Source organism: Vanacampus margaritifer, chromosome 6 (genome assembly GCF_051991255.1).
Source record: "Vanacampus margaritifer isolate UIUO_Vmar chromosome 6, RoL_Vmar_1.0, whole genome shotgun sequence".
NCBI lineage: Eukaryota > Metazoa > Chordata > Actinopteri > Syngnathiformes > Syngnathidae > Vanacampus > Vanacampus margaritifer.
In genome coordinates, this window is record NC_135437.1 from 8,434,451 (window position 1) to 8,459,786 (window position 25,336).

The following is a 25,336-nucleotide window of genomic DNA, read 5'->3' on the forward strand; positions in this document are numbered from 1 at the left end:
TGCACGAAAATAGGTCAGAGCACATATCGTATTGTAGCGCGTTTTTAATCATTCTCAGCTGTAAAATGTAAAAATACTTAAGCACTGTTAATATGAAAAGGTAAAAGCAACAAAAGTGTGTGCATTTATATGTAAATTATGCAAAGTAAGGAGTACGGCTTGTGTGAGTTCAGAGGCATATTTTTCATGAAAATATTGGTCAAATTTCAAATTGTTTCTGTGCAGTTGTTCATCTATATGTATAGTGTGTGCACATGATGAGTAATGAGCTACACAACAATATCTTTGAGTGCCACCTTGATCACTTGCAGCCCATTAACCTTCAGCCAAGGAAAATCAAATGCATAACACATGAAATCAATTGCACTCCAATCGGATACGTGAGAACAAATTGGACATAAACACAAGAAACGTATTGGTACTTGGTGCCTCTAAATAAAGTTGTTATTTCTCTACTTTAGTACTAGATTTATGTTCAACGTTGTTGCTTGAATGTGATCACGTCATTTTGTTAAACAATAATAATCAGAAATGCAATCATACTTTTTTTGTCTCCAAATTAGCGTAATTTGTATAATTGAGTCAGTCATTCAGCTTCTACCACTCGATATTTTTCATTGCTGCGAAGACAAATAATACACCATGCAGTATATTTTTCATTCCCATGTACCGTTTGATGATTAAATTTTCTCCTCAACTAACTTCTGCTGAGGTTCTGGTTTTATTCCATTTTGATCTGTCAAAGTTATTCAGCGCGCACTGTGCAATGTGCTGTGTTTCTCTTTTGAAACCATCAGCATGTTGTAGTCTCTTTAAGGACTATTCCTCCAGAGCCAAAAACCTGAGACGAAATTCTGATGCTCTACTTTCTGTGGTTGTCGCTGCCACAAGTGAGCTGATCAAAACATTGTGAAAACTTAAAAGTAGCCTTGGAGGGTTGACATTTTACAGCGCATTCTCAAGTCGGGGTTAGTTATACAGCAGGTGTTGAAATAACACATCTGTGACGTGTGACGGGTCTGCACACTGCCCTGGGATCAGTGCTTTGCTGATGAAATTCTCAGGAGGCATACGGACTCGTCTCCAGCAACCCTTTCCTTTTTATTTTTTTTACTTTTTTATTTTTTATTATTTTTTCCCCTGGATTCCAGCAACCCTTTCCAATTATTTTTGCTCCACAGTGGAGTTCAGATTTTTATTCTTATTTTTTCTGGAGAGCTCAGTATTGTTCATTCGGTAATTTTGGCAATTTGACATGTCATCATCATTGCTCTCTCTTTTTTTTTTTTGTATGTGGGTGAGTATGTGTACCCCCCCCACACACACACACACAGTTGTGTGGTGCATTAAAATTGGAGGGGAGTTGTAGGGCGAAGACGGTGTTTCCACTCTACCCCCCCAAAGTGTGTTATGTGCCCTATATGTCTATAAAAGTGTACTGTGCAAAACTAGTGCAGTGAGTTAAGAGGAGCGACCAGCGCCCCCCCCCCAACCGGGCGGGGGCGGGAGGCGCCCCCGCCCACCAAAACCCCACCAAACCCCCATCCACCCCACCGGGAGTTCAGATTTTGGTCGTTAACATTGAATGGACCTTCCGCCTTCACTGACCACGACCATTGCAGATATCACATCCAAGTGATTTGTAACAAAGGGTTTAGATTTTGTTTTACTTTACATATGCAAATTGTTCGTCACAGGGAAAAACATACCCACACATTCTTTCCATCTTCTTAACCATCCTCCTGAAACACGAGAGATGCTGATGGAGCACAGTGCTGATGCTGTATTATTATACGGTGTTAGTGTATTCCCGGCATCCACTGAGTCATACTCTACTCTGCCTGTCCATATTTATTCTATTTGTCAAATTCCCTCCATTATCGACTACCATCTCTGATTCTCGTCGTGGCTTGTCTCTTACAGTTGGGAACAGAGTGGACCGCTCCAGGCGAGTTCAACAAGTTCAGGTCCCAGTCCTCAAAGTCTGTGCAGTAAGTATCTGCGACATGCTCCTTTTTTTCCCCCCTAGCAGCCGATTTACTCCTTCTACAAACTATAAAGCAACAAAATGTTAACTTTTGCTTTGTATCAACAGCAGTCAAAGGTAGTAAGTAGCTGCCACAAATGTCTGAATATAAATTGCTAAGCCTAGGTATATATTTTTTTCTTAATCTCTTTTGAGGAATACTTTTTGATGCTATCACAGCCAAAGTTTGCCTTTTAATTAGAGGTGGACCAATATATTTTTTTCAGGATCGATACCAATTATTAGTAGTCAAGGAGGCTGATAACTGATATTTGGAGATGATATTCACTTTGACTAAAAGGGAAAATATTGGCATAATAATAATACAAACTCCAATTCCCAACTTTGTTCAAATGTCTTTAGACTTATTTTTATTGAACAACTTTATATACTAGCAAGATGTTGAATTTATTATTATTATTATTATTATTTAAAATACTAAGAACATGTTCAGTGATCTCCCAGGGTCATCAGCATGTCTTAAAAAGTTAAATGAAAACTTAAACAAGTAAATAGTTCCCAATTGTTTTTTGTTTTTTTGTTTGTACATTAAATAAAGTTGACCCAAATTTCTAAATATCTGAAACTTAGTTTATTTAAGTTTCTTTTCAAACAAGTAACAAAAGGTGCGTGGAAGTTTACAGGGTCGTGAAGTTAACATGATTTTAAATTGATCCATTATCGGCTATAAATAGAAAATGCCGATACCAATATCCGTCAAAATACTGAGTATTGACAGCGATAATCTTCCTGGCTAATAATTGGTATGTTCCTACTTTCAATTTAATGTTAACTTAGACCTAGGTTTTACAATCGAAACTGTTTTGCCATTTATATTTAACAACAAGGCTGTTAATGACGACACATATTTTGCCAAGTTCATTTAAATAAACATCCAGCAGAACCCTCTGATTGATTGCTAGGAGTTCAAATAAATAGAATGGCCGGACTCGGATCTGCAGCAATTTTGTATATGACATACTTGTTTTGTTACAATACTTTTAAAGTAAAAAAAAGCGCAAGGCGATTCCACTGTCATGTCAGCAAACATCATGTGCCGCAACTTGAATCCACTGGGAGAAAATTGGTTCTAGGGCTGCGGGTCGGGGTGGAAGGTGACTTCAGTTGAATTTGACTTTGTGTGAAAGCTCACATGCTTGAGGGGAACGGCTTCAAAGAATGCCGTGAAAGATCTGAACATAATTAGACAACATCTTGTTTGATGTTCTTCTTTGTGGGCGTGTGTCGAAGAGTGTATATTCATGCTTGTTAACAAATATATCCTTTTGAGGTTATTGTATCACAAATGCAGCCATGTTGGTAATAGATTTGTCTGAGTTCCGACTGCCGCTGTTCTCATTTAATGGAGCAGCAGAAAGGTCAGCAAGTGTATTTGATAAGGTCAAGGTTGATTTGGTGTCACTGTGACACAAAGCCATACCAGCATCCGCCGTGCTTTGTGTGATGTTCACGTGTTTCATTTGCAGTCGCTCACCCATTACAAGAGCTTTATTCAGCATCCAAGACTTTGACCTTGATAATTGACATCCATTTTCTTATGGCAATGTTAGATTTTATTAGTAGACTACTGGGAGCCATTTAGAAACCATTCTTCTGTGTTCAACATAAATTCATTGAAAAGTACATTTTTAGACTCACCTGGGGTTTTATAATGTAAAATTCAGAAATGCCAGACTTGTGCTCAGTCTTGCAACATAGCAATAATACATACAATGAATTTAGTTTCTTTTTTTGTGTGTATTTTGTTGAATATACGATGTTAAAATATTGAATTTGAAAGAAAAATACAGGTTTTGTAAGACGTTTGTTGGTATATACTCCTTTTATTGTTAGTGCTGTATTTGTATTCTTCACTTTTGGTGAGGATCTGAATAAGGGGCAAAGGCAAGAATTTTGTCAATATGGCATCAATAGAACAGTCCAACCTTCAAAATCATGGACTAGAAAATAGCCATCTCATCTTGAAACAGTGTATCGGTGTGTCAAACAAACATGAAAATGGCATGCCACATTAAAAAAAAAATAAAAAAATTCCCATCAGTTCACCTTTGTGGAGTTCTGACATTCTAGATGTATATTGTCATTACAGAGTTGCTCCAAAAAGCAAGCATAATGATGTAAGACATACTTTTATGACTTTTGCACAGTACATTGTGTAATTGCAGTTACGTTCAACTCGGTCGTTCACATGCACAGCAGGACTAATTAGCATGCAAGCACACATTATTCTTCAAATTTGATGGGATAGCAATGAATTGAGAAAATTAAAATCACTTCATAAATGTGTGTCTTTGCATCCAAAAGTGTGTATGACAAAACTAATCAGACATTTTATATCATGGCCATTTGCAATATGCTTAAATTATATATATATATAAATTAAAAAAAAAAGATTAGATGAGTCCAACTGTCACTATGGTAGATTGAAAAGGAAGATCCGTCTTTTATAAATTAGAAATTAATTCGCAATATTTATGCACAGTGTTGCAGGTTCAAGGCCATTAGAGGCTGTTTACACTTTCCATTCATTTCAGTCGTTATCAAGCCCTCACAGTTTATGCCCTGTACTTTTACATCAGATGACATTGGCAGACAAAATTAGCATAAAAGAAAACAGAGTGTGGGTCACAAAAGAACGCAGATGAGCAGTGAGCAGCATTCAGAAATGTAATCAAGAAAAAAAAAAACACTTTCTGTGAGGTTTTCTGTTTCTTTTGTCATGCTTTGCAGCGTGGTTATTTATGTCACGGATCATTGGCGTTGCACAGCAGCTGCAGTTAGGAGAACAGTGACTAATGGCTTCTGTAGGCCTAAATCATATTGTCAGGGCATGAAGCATTGTGTGGTTGAGGGCTTCACTAGAAACAATTCACTCGCCTGTCAGAAGTCTCATAGATGCAGGTCTCAAACCCTCGCCACCCACTGCGCCCCCACACACGCTCATACACACAACTGGCCTCCTTAATATATTAAATATAACTAGAAAAATTCCCGCGGAAATTTTGAATGGGCCTGCTGACTCTTGCAAGGTGGAAAGATGTAGTACTTGTAGCAATACTAGTAGTAGTATAGTAGTAGCAAGTACTTGTAGTAGTAGTAGTAAGTAGTAGTAGTACTTGTACTCGTAGTAGTAGTAGTATTAGTAGTTCTTGTAGTTGTAGTAATTTTAGTAGTAGTCAAATGGCCAGGATGGCCGCCGACCCAGGTGGGCAAGGGGGAGAGAGTCCTGTGCGTACCTAATCAATTGGCCAAGATGGCCGCCCGTACATAGGCCAAGCCATGGGATGAATGTAGCGTTATTGTCATTGCGCATGCTCGAGTACAGGGCAACAAAATTCACTTAACAGGCACAATCCAACTAAGAAACATGGAAAAACAATGACACAGCACAGGAGTCAGGACGGAAAGGCCTGTTGTTACGCTTTTCAGCGCCCAAGATCGTAGATAAGAGAGGAAGATGCAAGGGAAAGTGGAGGGAATATACAATGCTTGAGCCATGTTCTCAAAGTGGAGCATAGTGTGAGCATGGGGGGAAAAAACATGTGCATGCGTATGCATGTCAATGTTCCCCGCAGATTCGCCATGCATATCGTCTCATTGCCGTGGAGACAACCTTGATTGTCTCAGTGGAGAACACAGGAAAGAAACCAGCAGTAGTTTTCATCCAGGGGAAAAATCTATAGAGAAGTTTAATTTGATAGATGTATGGATGGACTTTGATGACTTGAATACAATTGATTGATCACTCAATTATTGTGAGATAGCCCTCATGCCTTATGCCTAATTATCAGGGGTGTAATTACTCAACAATTAGTCAATCGTCAAATTAATTTATAATTATTTTTGTTACTCCATTAATCGTTTGAATATCTTGTTCAGTGGTGGCCAAGTCCAAGTCGTTTTCAATGTCTCCCTTCCTTCAGCTCATCAGCAAGCTTTGCAGAAGCCTGATAACAATCCTGATCATGAATCAGGTGTGTCAGTGGAGAGAAACATGGAAAACAGGCTAGATAGGGGCTTTCGAGGGTTGAACTTGGCCACCCCTGATGTTGTTTAATTTAAAATGATCTAAATCTTGTAATTTGCTAACTTCTCCTTTTATTTTGGAAAACAGTGTGCAACATTTTTGCATATGTCATGTTCTGACATGCTACAGACCAAATTAGTAACTCAGTCTTTTAAAATGCTGTTTTAACATGCATTTGCCAAATAAAATACTTCATTCATAAGTTGTAACTACTAATGATTACGTGCCATCTTACTAAATGTAAACTAATTAACTTAAAACAATTACATCTCAGTTACTTTCTATTACGTTTACTCTTGTGAGACAGTGTCAGTTCCTGTATCCTACCCATACATGCAATGAATAAATTGATGTATACTTAATGCTTATCAAAGTTCTTCTTATGAAAAAAATAGCTGAACTTGGTCATCATGATGATGTCACCTATAATAGTTTATTATCAGTAATGAGAGCTGGCACTTTATTGCTGTGTTCCACTCAACACATCCGTATGTTTTTGCCTGCGTGTGACTCGTTCAATACCCTGTTTTTTAAAGCAGCTCACTAAGGCGTGTCAGACAAGAGTCTAATGTTTTTATCATGTCCTGAAAGCCCTCATTCTCCACAACGCAGTATGGCTTACGTCTTTAACAATAAACCGGGTTATTAAGGTCGTTATTTTACCTTTGCTCTGGTTGAGTTGTGGGCGATTAAATTGGAAGAAGTCCGGACTGTGTGTCCGTGCGGTTGAACACCGTGGATCTATGCCGGCTCATCAAGCGTGTACGTACATCTACCACACTCGCGATTAACAGTCTTTGTACATAACAACACTTTCATCCAGCATTCCATTGTTCATATAAAATAAACATCTCTTCTATACTTTGGACATTAAACGTGCCGGAGCACGTTGTGAATCATGTCCACGTAACCGCGTCTCCATTCAACTTTCGTCCCAAACTGAAAGCGCAGCGCTATCTGACGTCGCTTAACTGTGACAAGTCTCGCGTGACTTTTTTTTTTCACCCAAACAAACAGGTCTCCCTGGTGAAGTCTCGCGTGACTTAATAGAGTCAAGGAAATGCAGTTTCTCATGGCATTGAATCAATCACAACTCACTCACTCACTCACTCACACGCACGTGCACACGCACGTACACATACTCAACCACATACAAAATAAACATTTATTAAAAATATATATATAAAAAAAGAAAGAAAAAAAAGAGAGAGCAATGATGATGACATGTCAAATCGGTAAAATTACCGAATGAACAATAAATACCGAGCTCTCCAGAAAAAAAAAAGAAAAGAAAAAAAAAGAATCAATCACAACTGGACTGTTTTGGTTGTTTTATTTAAAAAAAAAAAAAAAAGAAGAAGTTTTGAGCAGCTCTATCAGCAACATAAAATTGATTTATAATGTCTTGACCGGGCCATCGGCTGGTTCAAGCTATTTTTATACCGATTCATTAGTCTGTGTGCTGGCGCACTGGCATCGTTAAACTCAAAACCTTTGTTACACCCCTACTAAATACTGAAAATGTTTCCTACAATTGTACTGTTTCCTCTTTGTGGGAAACGTTTTGGGCAGGCCCTTTTCTGTTCCATATCTTTGTGCTATTGCTTGCAGCACGATCCAGAAAAGAATGCCTGGACAAACTATCTACAATATTTCCAAATAATGCATGTACTGGCAATTATATACGTATAGTGTTCTATCATCAAGTGGAAAGAGAAGAGGGGAAGTATTCAACCTCCCATAAAGAGGTCGGCGTGTATGTGCAAAGTTTCCAGCATGCAGAAGTCGCTTCTGTGGTGGGCCTAGAATGAGGACAGGTTTCTCCATTTGGCCAATCCGGCTGCCTCAGCGGCAAGCACACGGAGCGAGAGTATATGTCTCTGTGTGTGGAAATTATAAGAGGAAAAGATGATTGTCTTCTTAAAAGCAGAACGTTTGATACGTCTCGTTGAATGTTTTATCTGAAAGCATGCGTTTTCAAAAGATTCCTTTGCTGTTTTTTTTGTTTCGAAGTCAATGACTGCGAAATGAAGTGATGTGGTTTGGCAGCGTCTGCTTGGGGTCACAGGCGACACTTTAGCAGTCAGATGAGGAACCCAGATAAGCCAGACAACACTATCTCTGTTCTCTGACACAGCAGTTGGAGCCTCGGGCTGTGTGGACAGGATTGACTATTAGCGGAGAATTTTATACAGTATGTGTTGAATACTAACCTTGCATCTGATTCTTCTTTTATGCAACACGGTGGGATGGGATTGACAATTAGCTGATGACTCACAGGGAATATTTTGTAAAACATATTGGAAAGCAATTACCACTAACTGAATCCTGAGCTAGACTAAAGGGGGGAAATGCAATCATTTGATAGGCGTTTGGAAACATGGTGGATTTTGCATGTTCCTGTTCATGAAGTGAAAGCAAAAATCTGACCTTTGACTGTGGCGTGCTGAGGAGAAACAGCGGAAGATCATCCCAAGGTTATCTGTGATGCGGCAGCTGGCATTTTGAAGGAGTCCAAAAACAGGGGGAAATGGCATTTACGCCCGACCCTCTTCAGACATGTGGGCGATGATCTGACTTCCTGCCTCCCTGCAGTGTGTGCATGTGTGTGTATGCACTCTCTTGAATCCGCTCCATTTTACTTTCTTTTCCTATCATCTTCTCTTGTGTCTTTACCGTTTACTCCCAAAGGGTTTTGCATGCTGCAATTTGGGATTTCTTTTCTTAAGGATCATGTGTTAGAAAATCACCTGGTGATTGTTGGATAGAGACTTCAAAAAGAGCGGCCGGTGTGCCTCTACGTCAGATCTTTCTATCTATAATGTAATTCTGTAAGCACTGCGGGACATTAGCTGGAGTTGAGAATCGAGCATGTAGAGAGGGCAGTACAATATTGTACCTGCGTGAGCCATTCTAGGAATACTGATGGAATAGAAAAACCTTATTGAAATATTAAATGCAAGAAAATAAAATAACAGGAAATAACTTTAAAAAAAAACTGTTCAAATATAGAAATTCAGTAAGATTTAGCCTTCTGAAAATTATTTTCCCTGCGTGTGTTTAATGAATCATTTTCATTTGCGTTACTAAAATGAAAAAAACTTTTGTACGATTTTCTAATTTATTGCGATGCAGATGCATAAATTTCCTTCACTGGTGTGTTTCGAATGTGTTCAATTCAAAGTCATCTGTTGAATAGACTGCAAGTGTTGATTCCATTTCGGATTCTTCTGTTCTGCTCTCTTCTCTTTGGCATTCATTCATTTCCTGCATGTTATGGCTCATGTTGTGAGTCTGATGACACATATCACAGTGTGTGACCGTATGCTTGTGTGCAATCACAATGTCTGGCGGCTCTTGATGTGCATCTATTGAGCTGTGAAAGACCGCGTGACGTCTGGTTGAAAGTAACACACAAAGATCACCACAAATTAACGTGGTCAGATGTAATTAGAGACTGTTCTCATAGTGGTAAGTTGTCTGTTTGAAAGCAAATTATATGTAGCATTGTAAACAGTTGGAAATATCGCTGATGTACTGAGGTGGCTTAAGAATGTGGTACAAATAGACATATATATACACACATATACAAATAACCTCTATGATGCTAAAAACAAATAAAAACTATAAATAGGTTTAAATTTTTAAATCAGCGATAAGTTTTCAACCAGGAGTATGAAACTTTTATTTTTATGAAACTTCAGCCTTTTGTCTGCCTGTAACACAGTCGACTTGTTCATCATACAGTATGTGCAATCTATTTAAGAGTGAGCTCAAAATTAGTACATTAAGCAATTCTACATAAATCATCATGTTCTGATTTTTTTTCCCCGTTTCCATGAATTTAAACATAATATATTCCAAAGTGCACCCGATCCCTTTGGCCCCTTAGTGATCCCTTGACCCACATTGCCCTTTTGGGCCGTGCCCGGCAGGACCCAATGGGTGCAAGCCTGATCATCAGACGCTCGCCTTCAAGACCCACCTCAGGTCTGGCTCCAGAGAGGTGCCCCGGTGTCCTGCACCGGGCAAGGGAAAAGGAAATCCGTTTATGTCACTCGTCATAAGGTGTCTTTTGAGCCATGCTTTGTCTGGTCCCTCACCTAGGAACTGTTTGCCATGGGTGACCCTGCCAGGGGCTTAAAGTCCGAGACAACATAGTTCCTAGAATCATGGGGCATACAAACCCTTCCACCACTGCTCACGGCCCCTCCGGCAAAAAAGGCTAACCTACAGAGACTTTGGAGACATTTTACTTTTTTTCTTTCTTTTTTTACTGAGAAGCTTAAATTTTGCAAATGTATTTAACACCATCAAAAAGGTAATCGGCGGGACCTCTTTTTTGTGTGTAATTAATTTTTCTAAAAAGTCTTGAATATAACCGGATCGTATGAGAACTGAAGCAATGTTGATCATAGCAAATAAAGTAAATCCATGGGAAATATCAAATCATATGAAAACAAGGACATAAAAACAACATTCCACTGTACTGTAGAAGGTATACAAAGGCAGTTCCAGATGAATATCAATACATTTTGCACTGCACGTTCATCTAGATTTGCAAAAAGAGTATTGAACAATTGTAGAGCAATTAGAAACGGTTCCTTTGATTCAAGGAAAACAGTAGCTCTGCCTTCATGATATTTTTGATTTTATTCTGGTGTTCATTAAGTGTCATCAGAGGTATATTAGCATACATGGTCTTATTGATGAGTTTTCCTTTCCAATGACCTTGATACACTGTTATAGTTGTAGTGGTGCATGATAATATTGCTACTCACTTATGCAAGACCCCCTGGTGATATAGGCAGTCTGACTCATTGTGGCCAGGAATCCAAAATCAGAGTGAGAAAAGCTGAATCAGAGGTGTGTTGAAAAATGTTGGTGTTAATACTCTATTCGGATGATAATGTTTGGCAAACTGGATGTATAGTTGCGGATATAGGCAGACAGGAATGTACGAGAGCCACATTGAGAGAAAGCAAAGACAAGATATAAGTGAGGATGAAGTGAAGGGAGTGGAGGGGATGGAGCAGCGCAGATATATGGAAGCTGCAGGGGACGGAGCAACATGAGAAGTCCTCTGGATTAAAGGAATGCATGAGAAATGGATTGAAGTGAGAGCACGAGGAGAAGAAAAGTGAAGTTTGTGCATCTCCTTGGGGCAGCTACAAACACTGCTGTCATTACTGTCGTAGACGAGGACGCAAAATCAAGGGCTGGGGTGGCAAGTTAGATAGCATTAATTAGAAACAGAGCTGCTAAAGGAAAATGAGGAAATTGCTGAGGCCGGAGGACACTTTGGAAATGTGTGGCGACGGGAGAGCAACCAAAATACAGCTGGTGTTTTGGAGTTGTTGTTTTTTTGCAAGGGCAGAAAGTATATTGTGTCACGCAACACTCTGTTGTGTCTTTTTTACTGCTCTGGTTTAGTGATGCATAGTATGTTTTGTGTGTGTATGTCACGGTGGGTCAAAGTGTCCCCATGACCTATGCTTTGTTTTGTTTTTATCTTTGGCAGTAGCAGTCCAGCAGCTGTCTTTAAAATGTCTCTCAGCTAAGAAACAAAACTTTTAGTACCATTAGCCGCATCTCCACCGCAGGAACTTTTGGCTAAATTCACGGGGCCAGGCCCGTATGTACGCGTCTTGTAGGAGTCTTCCCAATCGGGCCATATTTACAGGAACTTACGGGGACGAGCAGGGGTCCGATTCGAGGGTAGGTACTCCGCCGGCCCGAAATTATCTTACCTTCATGTGCGACGATGATGCATTCTCGGCTTTAGTCTCTTCCACCAAAACAATTCTCTTGCTTATTTTCGTTCCACTCTACTTTTAGCCTTTTGAAACTCTTCATCTAGACGCCGTCTTCTCTCACTCAAACCATCCATCCACGCCAAGTACATAAAAAAAAAAAAGCTGAAAAAAACGGCAACCGCCACAAGTTTTTCTCTTTCCTTGTGATTTTTGTCGCGCGGTGCTTTGGTGACGTCACGGGAGAAACCGCCGCACGGCGTTTACCTGTCGATCGAAACTCGTGACGTCGCGAAATGGGTCGTACTCCGCAGTGGAGGCACAGCCACAAGAGGACGGTTCCTGTGAAAGTTCCTACCCCCCTCCCCATACCCGAACGTCCTGTGGTGGAAACGTTGACTACACTTGTGGGTCAGCGTCTTAGTCCATCTTTTTATCCTCCATATAATATTGCTTTTGACACCTCAGCAGAATAGGAAAGTTTGCAAGATCAACTTCAAAGCATTTCAGTTCCAATTAAACCAGAAAACAAGTGTGACGGCTCCTCAGCACATTTATTGTTTTCAACAGTGGGACTTTGCGGGGCTTCTTGCCAATAGCTTGGCTTCACTTTGCCCTCTTCAAAAAATCCAAAGACATTGTAGAATTTAATCCATTGGTGCTGGGCTGCAATACCAGTTTATTGGTGTCACAGATTGATCCCCATGCAAAACAAACGTGAATCACTTCTCAGAAACAGTGATCACACAAATACTTTTCAGTTGATACTTAAGCCTTTTAGTTGGTAAAGGAAAAAAATGCAGATAGTGGTACAGTGTTTTTGAAGCAGCAATCTCCTTTGTCACAAGGAATAAATAATTAGATGCATTTTCTCCATGTTTGATGTCCCCAATTCATTTGCATAATGGGAACTAAAGATAGATTAAGCGTTTTGATCTTTACATTTTTTTATTCAAAGCCTGGCTGCTATTATTCTGAAAAAAAAAAACCTGAAAAAAAAAACGTAGATATACTCCAACGTTATAAATAGAAAAACTGACTACAAATAGTAGTCCATTTTCCATTTTCTACTTTTACAGCCTGGGTGAATGAAGAAAGACTCCAAATTAAGCAAATTACTCCGGAAATTAGACTTTTGTTCTGCGTCCTCTTCTGCTCTGTGGTCACATGTGAATAGCTATTCTTCTCCTCTCTCGTCTTTCACTTGCCCTTCACTTGTTCTTTTGTGTTTTCCTTCTCTGGCACGGAGCTGTGAATCAAATCATGTCTCAGTGAGATTTATTCATTGTAAGTTCTTTCTTTGTTTCTGCCATTCACCGCTCCTCCTTCATCTTTCTTCCCACTCGTTTGTGTGTCTTCATTATATTCAGCCCAATCTGTCACTGGAAGGCTGGTGAAAACATTCTTCTCACACGCACACACGCACACACAGAATTGAAATGTTACATTTCTACATGATAATATTTTAAGTTTTAGAAAAATTATATATAACAAAACAAAATACATATCTGTAATGTTTGGCCTGATCACCACTCTGCATCTCTCATTATATTTTACTTGTTGTATTATTTCCATATAATGTCAGCACACGCTCTATTTGCAAACATGAAATTGTAAAGTATGAAAAGTACAAACGTACAGTGAATCTCTACACTCACCAAAATATTTCAAGGCTAATTTAAGATTTATGTATTTTTTTGCATGACATATTCCCATTTACTTTTTTAAAAATATAATTTAACACAAATCTGCCAAATAAACCTTTTATAATACGTACTCATTAGTCTAAAAAAGCCTATTTATTTGAAATGCATAATCCTCGGGTTTATGTATTTAGTATTCATTAGGTATAATTACTCTAAATTAATAATAATGAGAGTATTTATTTAAATTACATAAAGTATATTGTTTGAATTGCATAATAATCAGGTTGCCTGTACACACTAAATCTGCTTCTATGTAAAAAAAAAAAAAAAAAAAAAAAAAGGCAAAACAATGTCCATTCAATAATAATAAATAAAAATATATTAAAAAAAATATATATATATATATATATATATAATTTTACATTTTTATTTTTGGGGATGAAACTGAATGCAGACATCCCAAAAACGTAAAAATAAAAGTAATTATACTTTGTTAATACTAAATACGTAAACTTGAGGATTATGCATTTCAAATAAATAGGCTTTTTTAGACAAATGAATATGGACAATGCCAGCCATCCTCTGTCATCAGCACCTAGAGGAGCCTGTTCAGTGAAAGGCTGCTGCCCCTCAAGTGTCAGACTAACAGACTCAAGAACTCTTTTGTCCACCATGCCATCGTACTCTACAACTCCTCACTTGAGGGGAGGAGGGTGTAGAGTACACTACACTACACAGAAATTGACACTTTATTCAATGTGCAATAACCTAGTCTCTGGTGCAATAACCTTATTCATTTATTTATTTATTTATTTATTGTAATTTAAAAAAAAAAATGTTCTTCATCTGTGTGATGCTCTTCCTGTCTTCATGCCTATCTGCTCTTATTGCTGCTGAAAATGTACATTTCCCAGAGGGAGGCATCCCAAAGGGATCACAAAAGTCAAGTCTAAGTCTAAGTTTTATTTCGTAGGCTTATGTTAATATTATCTAAAAAAGAAAAAAAGTAAATGGGAATTTGTTATGTACAAAAATTACGTAAATGTTAAGTTAGGCTTGAAATATTTAAACATATGAGTGTACAGAAAGAAATGACATATTTGATATTATCCATCCATCCATTTATTTTATTTAGCCGCTAATTCCTCACAAAGGTCGCGGGGGTGCTGGAGCCTATCCCAGCTGGCTTAGGGCAATAAGCGGGGTACACCCTGAACTGGTTGCCAACCAATCGCAGGGCACATATTTGATACAATACAAACCAAAAATAAATAGCAGGCTCTATCTTGGAAACTTGTAATACAAGTTTGTCAATGTTAGGATTACTTTCATATGTGTCCACCTTCATCTGCACGTGTGTGTCATGTGTATGTCTTGTGCCTACGCTGCTTTCATTCTGTGTAACGAATCACAGAAGTCCAGCGAGCTGCGTTGAGGGTCCACTGTGCCGAGTTGCCGTCATGCATCGCTGCCTTTGCTGACACTACCACCCATACACTCCTCAATTCATTTCAGTTCCCACCCGACCACACATTACCTAATTGGATCATTATAATTACTCAATTGTAATAGTTAAACATAGAACATGCATATACATGTATATTAGTGTATCTGCTCATTATTAATCGTTATTTTGTTGAAATGTTCTCCAATTTGTAAGCTAGGTGGCAGTTGCTGAAAATGGTACTTGTGCTGGCATCTCAGGAGCCACCCTGAGAGATTATTCATGAGAGGCTTAACCTCTTGTGCACCTTCTGTGATTTATCACACACAGAAAGGTGACAGCATGTGCACATGGCATAACATGTGATCCTCCTCCTGCAGCCTCTGCTCTTTTCGTTTCACTGTCTCCTACACCAGGGAAAAATACATTTTATATCCTTGGGCCATGCATTGACCCCTCTACAAGGTTTTGTGGAAATTGGTTTGAATATTTTTCGAAAAATAGGAAAATGTGCTCATTATTCATTATTTTTACGGCAGCTAGATTGGTGAGAGTCTAGGTGTGGGTTTAGAAAGTTCCAGAACTGGTTCTCAAAAAGTGCTGTACTTGTCCAATTCCAACTACAAATTCCAATTTTGCCCATTAGAAGAAATCCCACTGGAGTCTAATGCACTGCTTTCACATTGAAGGGTGAAAATCTTAGTTTGTGTTTGAACGAGATCTTTTGTGACAGGTGAGACAACATTTGCACTTTTCGGCAAGTCACCTCAGCTGTTCACAGATGCAAAAATGAAGCATACAAAAATGTTGGTTCTATTTAAACATTGAGAAGGCTGAGTTATGTTCCTGTTCAATATTTGTTGAAGGAGCTGAAATATGCAGTCGGGAGAAGGCACCATTCTGAATAAGACAGCTGTAGAAATTTACACACGAGTGGTGGGGAAAAAAATTCCCATCGATATGCACACAAGTCTAATTAAGAGTTAAAGAAATCAATTTAATGCTGTGTCTTATTATTCTTCTTCTTCTTATTATTATTATTATTATTATGTGCCACAATTCAAAAGCAATGCCATTTTTTTTTGTTAGTCTTAAATAATTTTTTGAAAAGAGTTTATTTTGCTGATTGTTGCAGTTATTTCGGTGACCAATGTGGGCTTCTCTCCCTTTAACATAAGGGTACCAACAGTTTAGCCTGCGTGTGTTACCAGGCTTCAAGTGGATAGTGGATTCAAGAGATTCAAGGGGCAACTACATGCATACTAAGTTAGAAGTAATGGGTGCGAGGAGACATTGCAATCTTGTAACAATCAGTAAGACTTGCTTTTCTTGATGAACATGATATTTTGTTGTACTGCCGCTGACTGGCTTCACAACGTGACATTGATTATAATGTGTCTGCCTTACCCAAAGACTACCGATTTTGTCTTTGACTATATTAGTAAAAAAACTAAATAAAACAACAACAACAAATACATCTCCAATAATGCATTAGTCAAACGCCAACAAAAGGATTGTTCTTAAAAAAAAAAAAAATTCCATCTGGTACATTCATGTTATTGCATGTCTTTTTTTTGGTGCAAGTATTTTCTGCTCCTGCCTCCAAATCCAAACGCAGTTCATCAAAGAAGATGAGCTGGTGTTTGTTTCAGATGGGAGACAGACGAGGAGAACAGCTTCAAAGAAAATCTAAACAAAGAAAGGAAAAGAACTGAGCAATCCACAACCAATGAATCACATAGAATTGGAGAGACAAACAACAGTGAAGTATCAAATAGAGTGTATTCCTTGAGATGTGGGGAAAATGTTTAATTGCGAGCCAGTGAAGAACCAGGACAGGACATCCACCAAAGTCTGTTCACTAACAAACATAAATGGACATCGCATGGAGGGACCCTCAATTGAAGTTGGCATGTTATGTTTTGATGATTGCAGTCAATTAGTAAGAGTGGAACCTGTTCCGTTGCACACAATATGCTTCACGACGCTGGCCACAACCTCTAATTTGTTATGATTTCAAAGCAATTTTCTCATAGGAAATATATCTTGTAACGCAATAACTTTCCAAACTTAGAATTGTATCAACAAGTGAACATTAAATATTACTGAAAGGTGACATGGTGGAACTTAGTGGCTGCAATAGCTGCCTCACAGTTATTAATCATACTAGTACTATCATTGCACATTAAAAAGTCCTGGGACAAAAACAACTGAATTTATGGAGTGTGTGTATGGAGGGCGGGGGGGAGCACTATGTACATCTACCTCACACTGCCTACTCATTTTAGTGTACATTGAAAAGCATGAGGTCCTGGGACAAACACAACATAATGTATTGGGGTGGGGGTGGGTGGTGTATTTCCAGGCAGTGGGTTGCCTGAAACGGCACTCCCTAGCTAACTCTTGCTACGAAAGCTGTAAGTACATGAACCTCGCCCTGCCTACTCGTACTTGTACCATCATTGCACATTGAAAAGCATGAAGTCCTGGGCCAAACACAACAGAATTTATGGAGCGGGTATTGTACATTAGCGTAGAATACACATTCCACTGCGTCACTTCTGTTCTTTTGGATTGTTATTCTGAGGCTGACGTTTTCACAGGTGAGGTTTCATTTTCTGTGTCAAGTCATTAAGCACTGTCTCTCTCCCGTCAGCCTGATGTCATCGAGACGCTACTACTTTGAGATTCTACACAAGCAGGATGACAAGGGCTCGGATCACGTGGAGGTTGGGGTGAGTGAAAATGAAGACGACACATTCATTTATCTATGTTTGTCATCAGACCACTTTTCTTCACCTCTGAATGTGAGATAGTTTACAGCCGCCTTGTTTTGCATTTGCTTGGAAAATGTGCATTCCGCTCTGAGTGCCACTTTTCAGTGATCAGCGTGTAGAAAGAAGAATCCCCGCCCATTCCTCAATCTTCGTTTGACTCCCTTTTTCATCCCTTAGTTTTTCTCCATCACGATGCGTGTGCGTGCGTGGGTGGAATCTTCTTCTTGTTCATTTGTCTATTTCCTCTGACTCTCCTCTGCATCATTTCTCTCACCGTAGTGGTGTTCAGCACCTGAGGCAAAGCTTCGACATGAGTGGCACTTTGTTTCAAGCTGAAGTTTCAAATGCCTCCTGTGCGCTCCCACTTGAAGTGGGAGGGCACATGATGATGATGATAAAAAGAGATCACCGCTGTGTGGCTATGGAAGGATTTATTTTATTTTTTACAAGCCTCAGGTTATCATTGTCATGGTGACCAATATTACCGGATCTGCTTCCTTCTTGCACACTGCCATTTTTATACTCCCATTCTTTCTCACTTTGTCTCCAGCTGACACAAGCTCCCTCATGCTGACTGGCTACATCTTTTTATATTTTTTGGACGTTCTAATCTATCTCCTTAGAATTCCCTGCATCTTAATGTTCTTAACTGCCCTGCCGTATTTGTTGTACCACAAGTAATTCAAACCCTGCCGCTTCATCTTTACTGCTCATGTTTGTAAATTTTTGCATTTTCAATGTATTGATTGATGTTAAGACATCAGGACAGTGTGCTTGTGGATGTGATGTTATTTGGGGAGATGTGGAGGTGTTGTGAGGTGCCTGGAGGATGAGACATAAACACATAGAGATGGTTTGCAAGAAGATAACTGTTGTGTGGGCGAGGAGGACTCAGGGTGGCATGTATTTTCTACACACTTTCTCGCTATGTCACACTGCAGGTTATGATGCCCAATTTGGAATTTTTGGTAAGTCCAATCTTTATATGTAGTCATTCACTTTACAAAAACAAATGCAACTTCAACACAAATCACTACAAACGTCCATCAACTTTATGATTTGTTTTAAGTGGAATTAAAGTCAAATATGGCCGGTCTAAGTCAAAATGTCAGGGCCAGTTTTCTTGTTTATATCCATACTACGAAAGAGCCCTGGGGCGGATTTCAAAACCATTGGAATTGCAAATTGCCTGAAAAAAAATCAAATACATGTGATGTCACATATGGGGGAAAAAAACAGCTTGTAGCTTGAACGTAGCCTTACAGTGGCCATCAAGCACACTGTTTGTTAAATACTCGGCGCGAGGACTCTTGTTTTGGTTCATCTGTGAGGGGGGATTATCACAATTAATATAACGGTATAGTGTGGACCAGCTCTGCTAGCCTCAGTTTGGGGCCTATTTTCTACAAAACAACTAGCCATGCTAAGGTAATGACATTCTCACTACCAATGATTGATTACAAACATGTAACCTTGTTGCAGAGCGATGTGATGATGGATTGCGGCCTTTGACAAAGAGGACCAGGGTTTAAATCCCAGTCATTAACCATAACATCCTAGTGGATATGCTAGACCCCAATTCCCAACCAGTACTAAACCTGGATAAAAAGGAATGGGATGCATCAGGAAGGGCATCTGGGGTCCATTTCACAAAGCATGTTCAACAAACACCGAGTCTAACCCTGAACAGCGAGTTGACATGCCCTGAGAGCGGAAACTTTGCGTTTTTGGTTTCAGGACAGCTGATTTGAGATAGTTATATCAATGCAGAGTTGTTTCACCTGACGTAGCCACTACACTAAAACGTCCACATCAATGGAGCCACCATTACCTCCCTTTCTGAAACGGAAAAGGCAGTTTCCCACATTTCAGGGTTTCTTGACCCAGAGTTCTCACTAAACCTGCTTTGTGAAATAGATCCCTGATGTAAAAACGAGCCCAAATCTATCATTACAGTAACAACACCTAATGAGACGTGCCCCAAACAGGGAAACTCACTAACTGCAATATCGGCTTTACACCAGAGAGGGCGCTAATAGACACGAGAGGTTAAGATAAGAATAAATACCTTATTGCAAACTGCATTTTGCTATTTTACAACGACCTCTTTCCCCTGGTTTTGTCACATTCATATAATTTATTTAGTGGTGTAAATCACCAAATATGAATCCCTCCCTTCCATCTCTGAGGCCATCAAAGTGGTTTATACTGTAGAAACAATTTAATGAAAGTTATGAAGGTCATATAGCAAATCACAATAGTGTGTGTGTGTGTGTGTGTGTGTGTGTGAGATGTACGTTGCACTCTGTTATTATGAGCCACTTTTGAGATTTAACAGGAAATATATTTCACACCTCTACAAAAATAGCTGATTTATTGCAAGTGGCCCACAACAGCATAAGCATAAAGCTCACATAAATCCACATAAAAGCAGATGCTCATTTGTTGTGGAGCATAGCCTGGATTCACAGCTTTTTCCCTCTTGTGTTGTATGCCAGGCTCAAAGGTGAGCTGTTCCTGTGGGAATCTATTTGTTTTGCAGCGCTTGTTATACAGAGTAAAGAATACAAAAGTGCGGCCTTTACCTTTCAGAAAGAAATGAAACCTTGCTCTTTCATGTTTTGCCCATTTCTCTTCTATTGTGTGAAGGGAGGCGAGATTGTGATGCAAGATAGGCAGCATAAGCAAAAAGGCGGAAGCAGTTTCGGAATACACTGCATCCCAAAAGGAGTGGAAACTACATGTTGTAGAGAGCACTAGGCCAAATGAAAGAGGAGCTTGTTGTTTTTTAGCTTGAGTAAGCAAGTGAGCAGAATTGCACAGTGACACAACCTCTTTATTACGTTGAGCTTGGACTGGAAATGTCACGTTATATCCCAGCAGCACTCGTGTGGGAATGAAGCAGTTCTCCTTCCATCTTTTATTAAGTGCCATGAGGCATTGGCCACTCTGCATTAAAGAGTACAGGGTGGGGTGGGGGGCAGTTGGCATTCAGTTTGAAATATTATTAATATTTTCTATTTAATACAGAGTAGTGATAATTTTGCTAAAGATTAAAATAAAATAATCCTTATAGTGCCGTTTTTGAAACTGGGCAGAAGGAAATGCCACATTTACAGTACTAACAAATTAATTCATATTGTAAAATGAGAACAAGAAACATATTGCATCATATCTTCTCGAACTGATCCATATCGTATTGAATCAAATCGTAATCCCACTGAATCGTATAAACTCGTATATTATTGATGCATTGACTTAGTGTTGCACACCCCTAGTTGTTACCCTTTTTTGTCTGGAGAGCTGTCCAATGGACAATTCTGAGCCTCCGAGCATTTCTTATATTTCCTCAATACAACACTCCTTACTCAGTGAAAACAAACGGCCTATTGTATTGTTTTTGCCTGTGACTAGCATACAAAGTTCTCAGAAAATCCGACCTATAGCGTGATAGGCTATGCTTCTTACAGAATGACAAATTTTAAAAAATAATAATTAAAAAGAGAAAAAAAATGCATTAGAAACAGAAGATGAGGCTAGAGAGGAATGTTTTTTCCCAAGATCTTTCCAATAATATTCTTTTGTCGGGTCATATTGTCATGTTTACTTTCAGTCTTGTTTACTCCCTGTCATGTTTTCCCCTTGTCTTGTCATTTCCTGTTTTATTGTGAAAAGTCTGACTCCTCTCGTTTCTGGTCACTTGCCCTTCCTCGTGTGGTGTCTGTGTCAACCTTGATTGTGTCCACCTTTCCCCATTACCCTCATGTGTCATCCAATCAGTGCCCTCAGCCAGGTGTGTCTTGTCATGTCATTAGTGTTGGTGTATTTAGTCGGTTGTCTCTCCCCTGTCTGTGTCGGTTCATTTTTTGCTGTTACCACGTTAGTAAGTCTTTCGCCACGTCACGCTGACCTCTTTTCCTTTTCCTTATCCGGATCCTTGTCATGTTGTTAGTCTCGCCTTAGTTGTTTTGTCATGTTTTGTTAGTTCAGGTTATTTTGTATTTTGAAGTTAGGTTTTTTTTGATTAGATATTAAAACGTCTTTTTGGACTGCACCTCTGCCTCCTTGCCCTGCCTTCCCGCATCTGGGTCCTAAAGCCCCCACCTTACTGACACATATAAACTGTTAACATAAATGACAAACAAAAATGAACTCCCCCTTTGACTCTTTTACTGTCGAACGTTACCCAAAAAACAACCAGCCTATATTGAGCATTTTAACTCATCTTTCAAGGCAAACAGAATATTGTGTGCTATTACTACATAAACATAACATATGAAAGAGTAGATTCTATTCTTTCATTGAAAAAAAGTATGTTTCTACCTTATTCTGTTCATTAGTAATCACCATTTGAAAATAGGTCATTTGAGGGACATCAAGCGAAAATGGAAAAAAAATAAGGAGAAAACAAGCTTTTTGTGAAAATCTACATTTTCTGCTTTTGACACCAATATTTTTTTTGTTTAGTGACGCTCTGTGAATTTGATTCATTGTGATTAACGCTTTGATCAGTCACATCATCCTTGAAAACTTTCTATTTCCTTAGATCTGCCATGTTTTCATGTAATTTGACACCCAGGAGCCCATTGAAAAGAAATACAATTCTGCCATCTGCTTGCCATAGTTAGTGGGTGTTTTTGGATATTCCATTCACAAAGCAGGGCTGCACAAGACGTTGCACTGCCCAATGAGAAAGAAAAAAAACTTATTTGACGTGAATTGACGTTATTGGCGGAATACAGTGGGCGTAAAGTCACCTGACGTTTTGGGCGGTAAAAGAGTTAATGACTACTTATAACTTTAACACTTTCATTTCCTATCCTATTTATAAAAAAACACTCAACAACAAACAGTTTAATGAGCTAATACAATTGAATGCTTTATAACTAATGTGCAACACAATTGAGGTTAGCCAGTTGGTGAGGCCTTCAACACCCCGTCCAGTTTCTCACATGGTCCCTTTGGAAAACGAATTGCCCACCCGTGGCATAGAGGGATAATAGCTGCGGTGGCAGGACATCTCCATGGAAGGCTAGGTGTTATCTAGAGCGATGTAAAGCATCAGTATAAGCATTTATAGGGTTCACACTCCAGATGTGAAGTTATTTATTTGTTTAATTGCTTGAGATGGGTCTTAAATTCATTGAATTGCTTTCTTGTTGTCTGAGAAACACGCTGACCTAATGGAAAGTGTCGGGTGTTATCAGCATAAAGCAAAGCAATGGTCATTAAATGGTGCCACTGAGAGAAAGACAAGGAAAAGAAGAAAGTCGTGGCTTAATTAGCGGTGGCAGCAAACGTGTAGGATTTAAATTCCGGCTTTTAATGTTCCTCTTTTATCGCTGCTACCAGGACAAGTCTTTGACCGTCTTCCAATTAATACACATGACATTCTGCGTGCACGCTTACCTACTCTTTGGAAACTCACACACAAGGGAAGACATTCTCTCTCACACATACACACACAAACATACATGGAAAGTCCTCTCAACATCTTCCTCACGTATTCTCGCCTCACTATAAATCAGTAAGTGGTCTGTGCCACCTGGAGGCAGGCATTAAAGTGTATAGTGTGTCTTTTCATTGTAAAAGTCAATTTGATACTACTTGCTTTTTAATCACTATAATTCTGTTAAGGTTCAACTAAAGTTCAGCAGCTGTCACACACATGCATCTGTAATTCTCATCATGTCTTTCGCCCTGTTTCATGATGAATCTGCGTCACACTCAACAATTAGTAAGAGAACTGACAAGTAAAAGGTTGCACTCAGTTAATTAAAAAGGACACTTTCACAGGAAATTAAAATATCTAATAATAAATAAAAAATCAAGAAAATCATATAATAAATTATATACAAATGGATCTGGTGATAAGCAGAATTCACTCTGGCAATCTGACGATATCCAAACGTTGCAATACGCTATTATCACGATATGAAGATTACAATATGATAATTGTCACAATATTGTGAGGAGGATAGCGATATTAAAAAAGGTCATCATATTTTAAATAAAATGAGCTCATGCGAGGAAAAAAAGCACAATATTGTTTTTTTGTGCATAACAGCAACGCACATAAACCACCAACAATCTCTAATAACACTTAATATTGAGGCACTTACTTGCTAATGAGTTTCTCCACATATTGACTCGGTTCACAAGCATATTATGTTCCCCTCCATCTGACCATTAGTGTGGATTTTAAACATAGAAGGGTCAAAACATGCCATATGAAAATTAAACAGCATTTAAAAATGTAGCCACCAGAGGGTGCTGGAACTTCACAAATGGAAATCAACCTGACTTTTAACAGATGTGCTGCTTTTAATATCGTGACATGACGACGATATTGTGGCAGTTTTAATAATATTTCTGTTATTGTTACATTCCTAGCAACGTGTGCCTAATTTATATATATCTTGCCCATACTTGACCAAAAAGGTTATCCATTTGCCACATCTCAGCCAATGTGGAGAGGTTTAAATTTGCAACATTTAACAAAAAAAGAAAAGAAAAGAAACACAATTGTGAGAGATTTCCCCAAAACGTTCATAATTTTCTCAGTCTTATTTTCAAATGGCCGGCGTCATTGGAAAGCTTGCTGAACACAGAACCTGACAACATCTCTAATAATGCATAGAAAAAGTAAATTAGCTCATCACTGAACAAACACCACACGAGATTTTTAAAATTATATTTAAGGAATAAATCAAAGAGCCTTTTGTAGTTGATCAAATTCACAACGTAAGGGTTGGAAGCGACAGACAATAGAAGACATGCCGGGCGGAGTTGTGTCACAAGCAAGCCAGCAACAACTTGTGTACCTTTGATCTTTTGGATGGTTTGTTCTCTGTAAATTACTGCAAATCTTCTTGTAGACCTACTTGATCGATATGAAAACTCTGAAGCCTTACATTAATGCGAGCGAGCAGCTTGATGGATTTGCTGGTTCACTTTCAAAGCGTACTCACGCAGTCTGCTCTTGAGTGACAGCTGCCGACAGACAGACAGTATATACATACGTACAAGCACTTGAGGGTAAAAGTAATGAGGAGTGTCGTTCACGGTTATTTAGTAATCCAACATTGGTCAACTGATTAGCAAATTCTCCATTTATGTTAAATTGCTGTTAAAATTATTATTAGTGTTTATATAAATTTCAATGCATTGGCCATCTTGGGTAAAAGATGCATGTTGGATATTTTTTTCAAAAGCCTGATCCATTATTATTTAACGTTCCGTTTAAACAATTTACCACAGCCTCTTATTCAATTAAACAGTCAAGTGTGAGCCTACTATAATAAAAAAAATAATTTAAAGCAACAAAAATAATACCATGAATATTGTTGTGTTCAGTGTGCATATTGAGATCCAAATTTAACGATGTTTTAAGACAACCACAGTCTTCCCAGCAAAGTTTAATTCACTCGTGATTATGTGTATTGCTCTGTGACAGAAATTGCTTTGAATTGCATGAATACGTTAAATTCAAAGACGAAATACATTCCTTAAACAGATCCTAGAACTGAAAGTTAACTCTTTTTGGCTTACCAAGGTTCACCAGATGTAATCATTTGCCCCAATTAGGATAAGTTGGGGATAAACCTATATCATCGTTAAAGTCCTACATTTAGCTTGGTTT

The 25,336-nt window shown here is 38.7% G+C and overlaps 1 protein-coding gene across 1 annotated transcript in view; it reads left to right on the forward strand.

Annotated features, from left to right (window-relative positions):
• The window catches only part of b4galnt4a (beta-1,4-N-acetyl-galactosaminyl transferase 4a), a 156,430-nt gene that overhangs the window by 114,197 nt on the left and 16,897 nt on the right, over nt 1–25,336 (forward strand). Inside the window, exons 7-8 of the mRNA XM_077568374.1 lie at nt 1,924–1,991; nt 17,574–17,652. Coding sequence (XP_077424500.1) covers nt 1,924–1,991; nt 17,574–17,652 — 147 coding nt within the window. The remainder of the gene's footprint in view (nt 1–1,923; nt 1,992–17,573; nt 17,653–25,336) is intronic.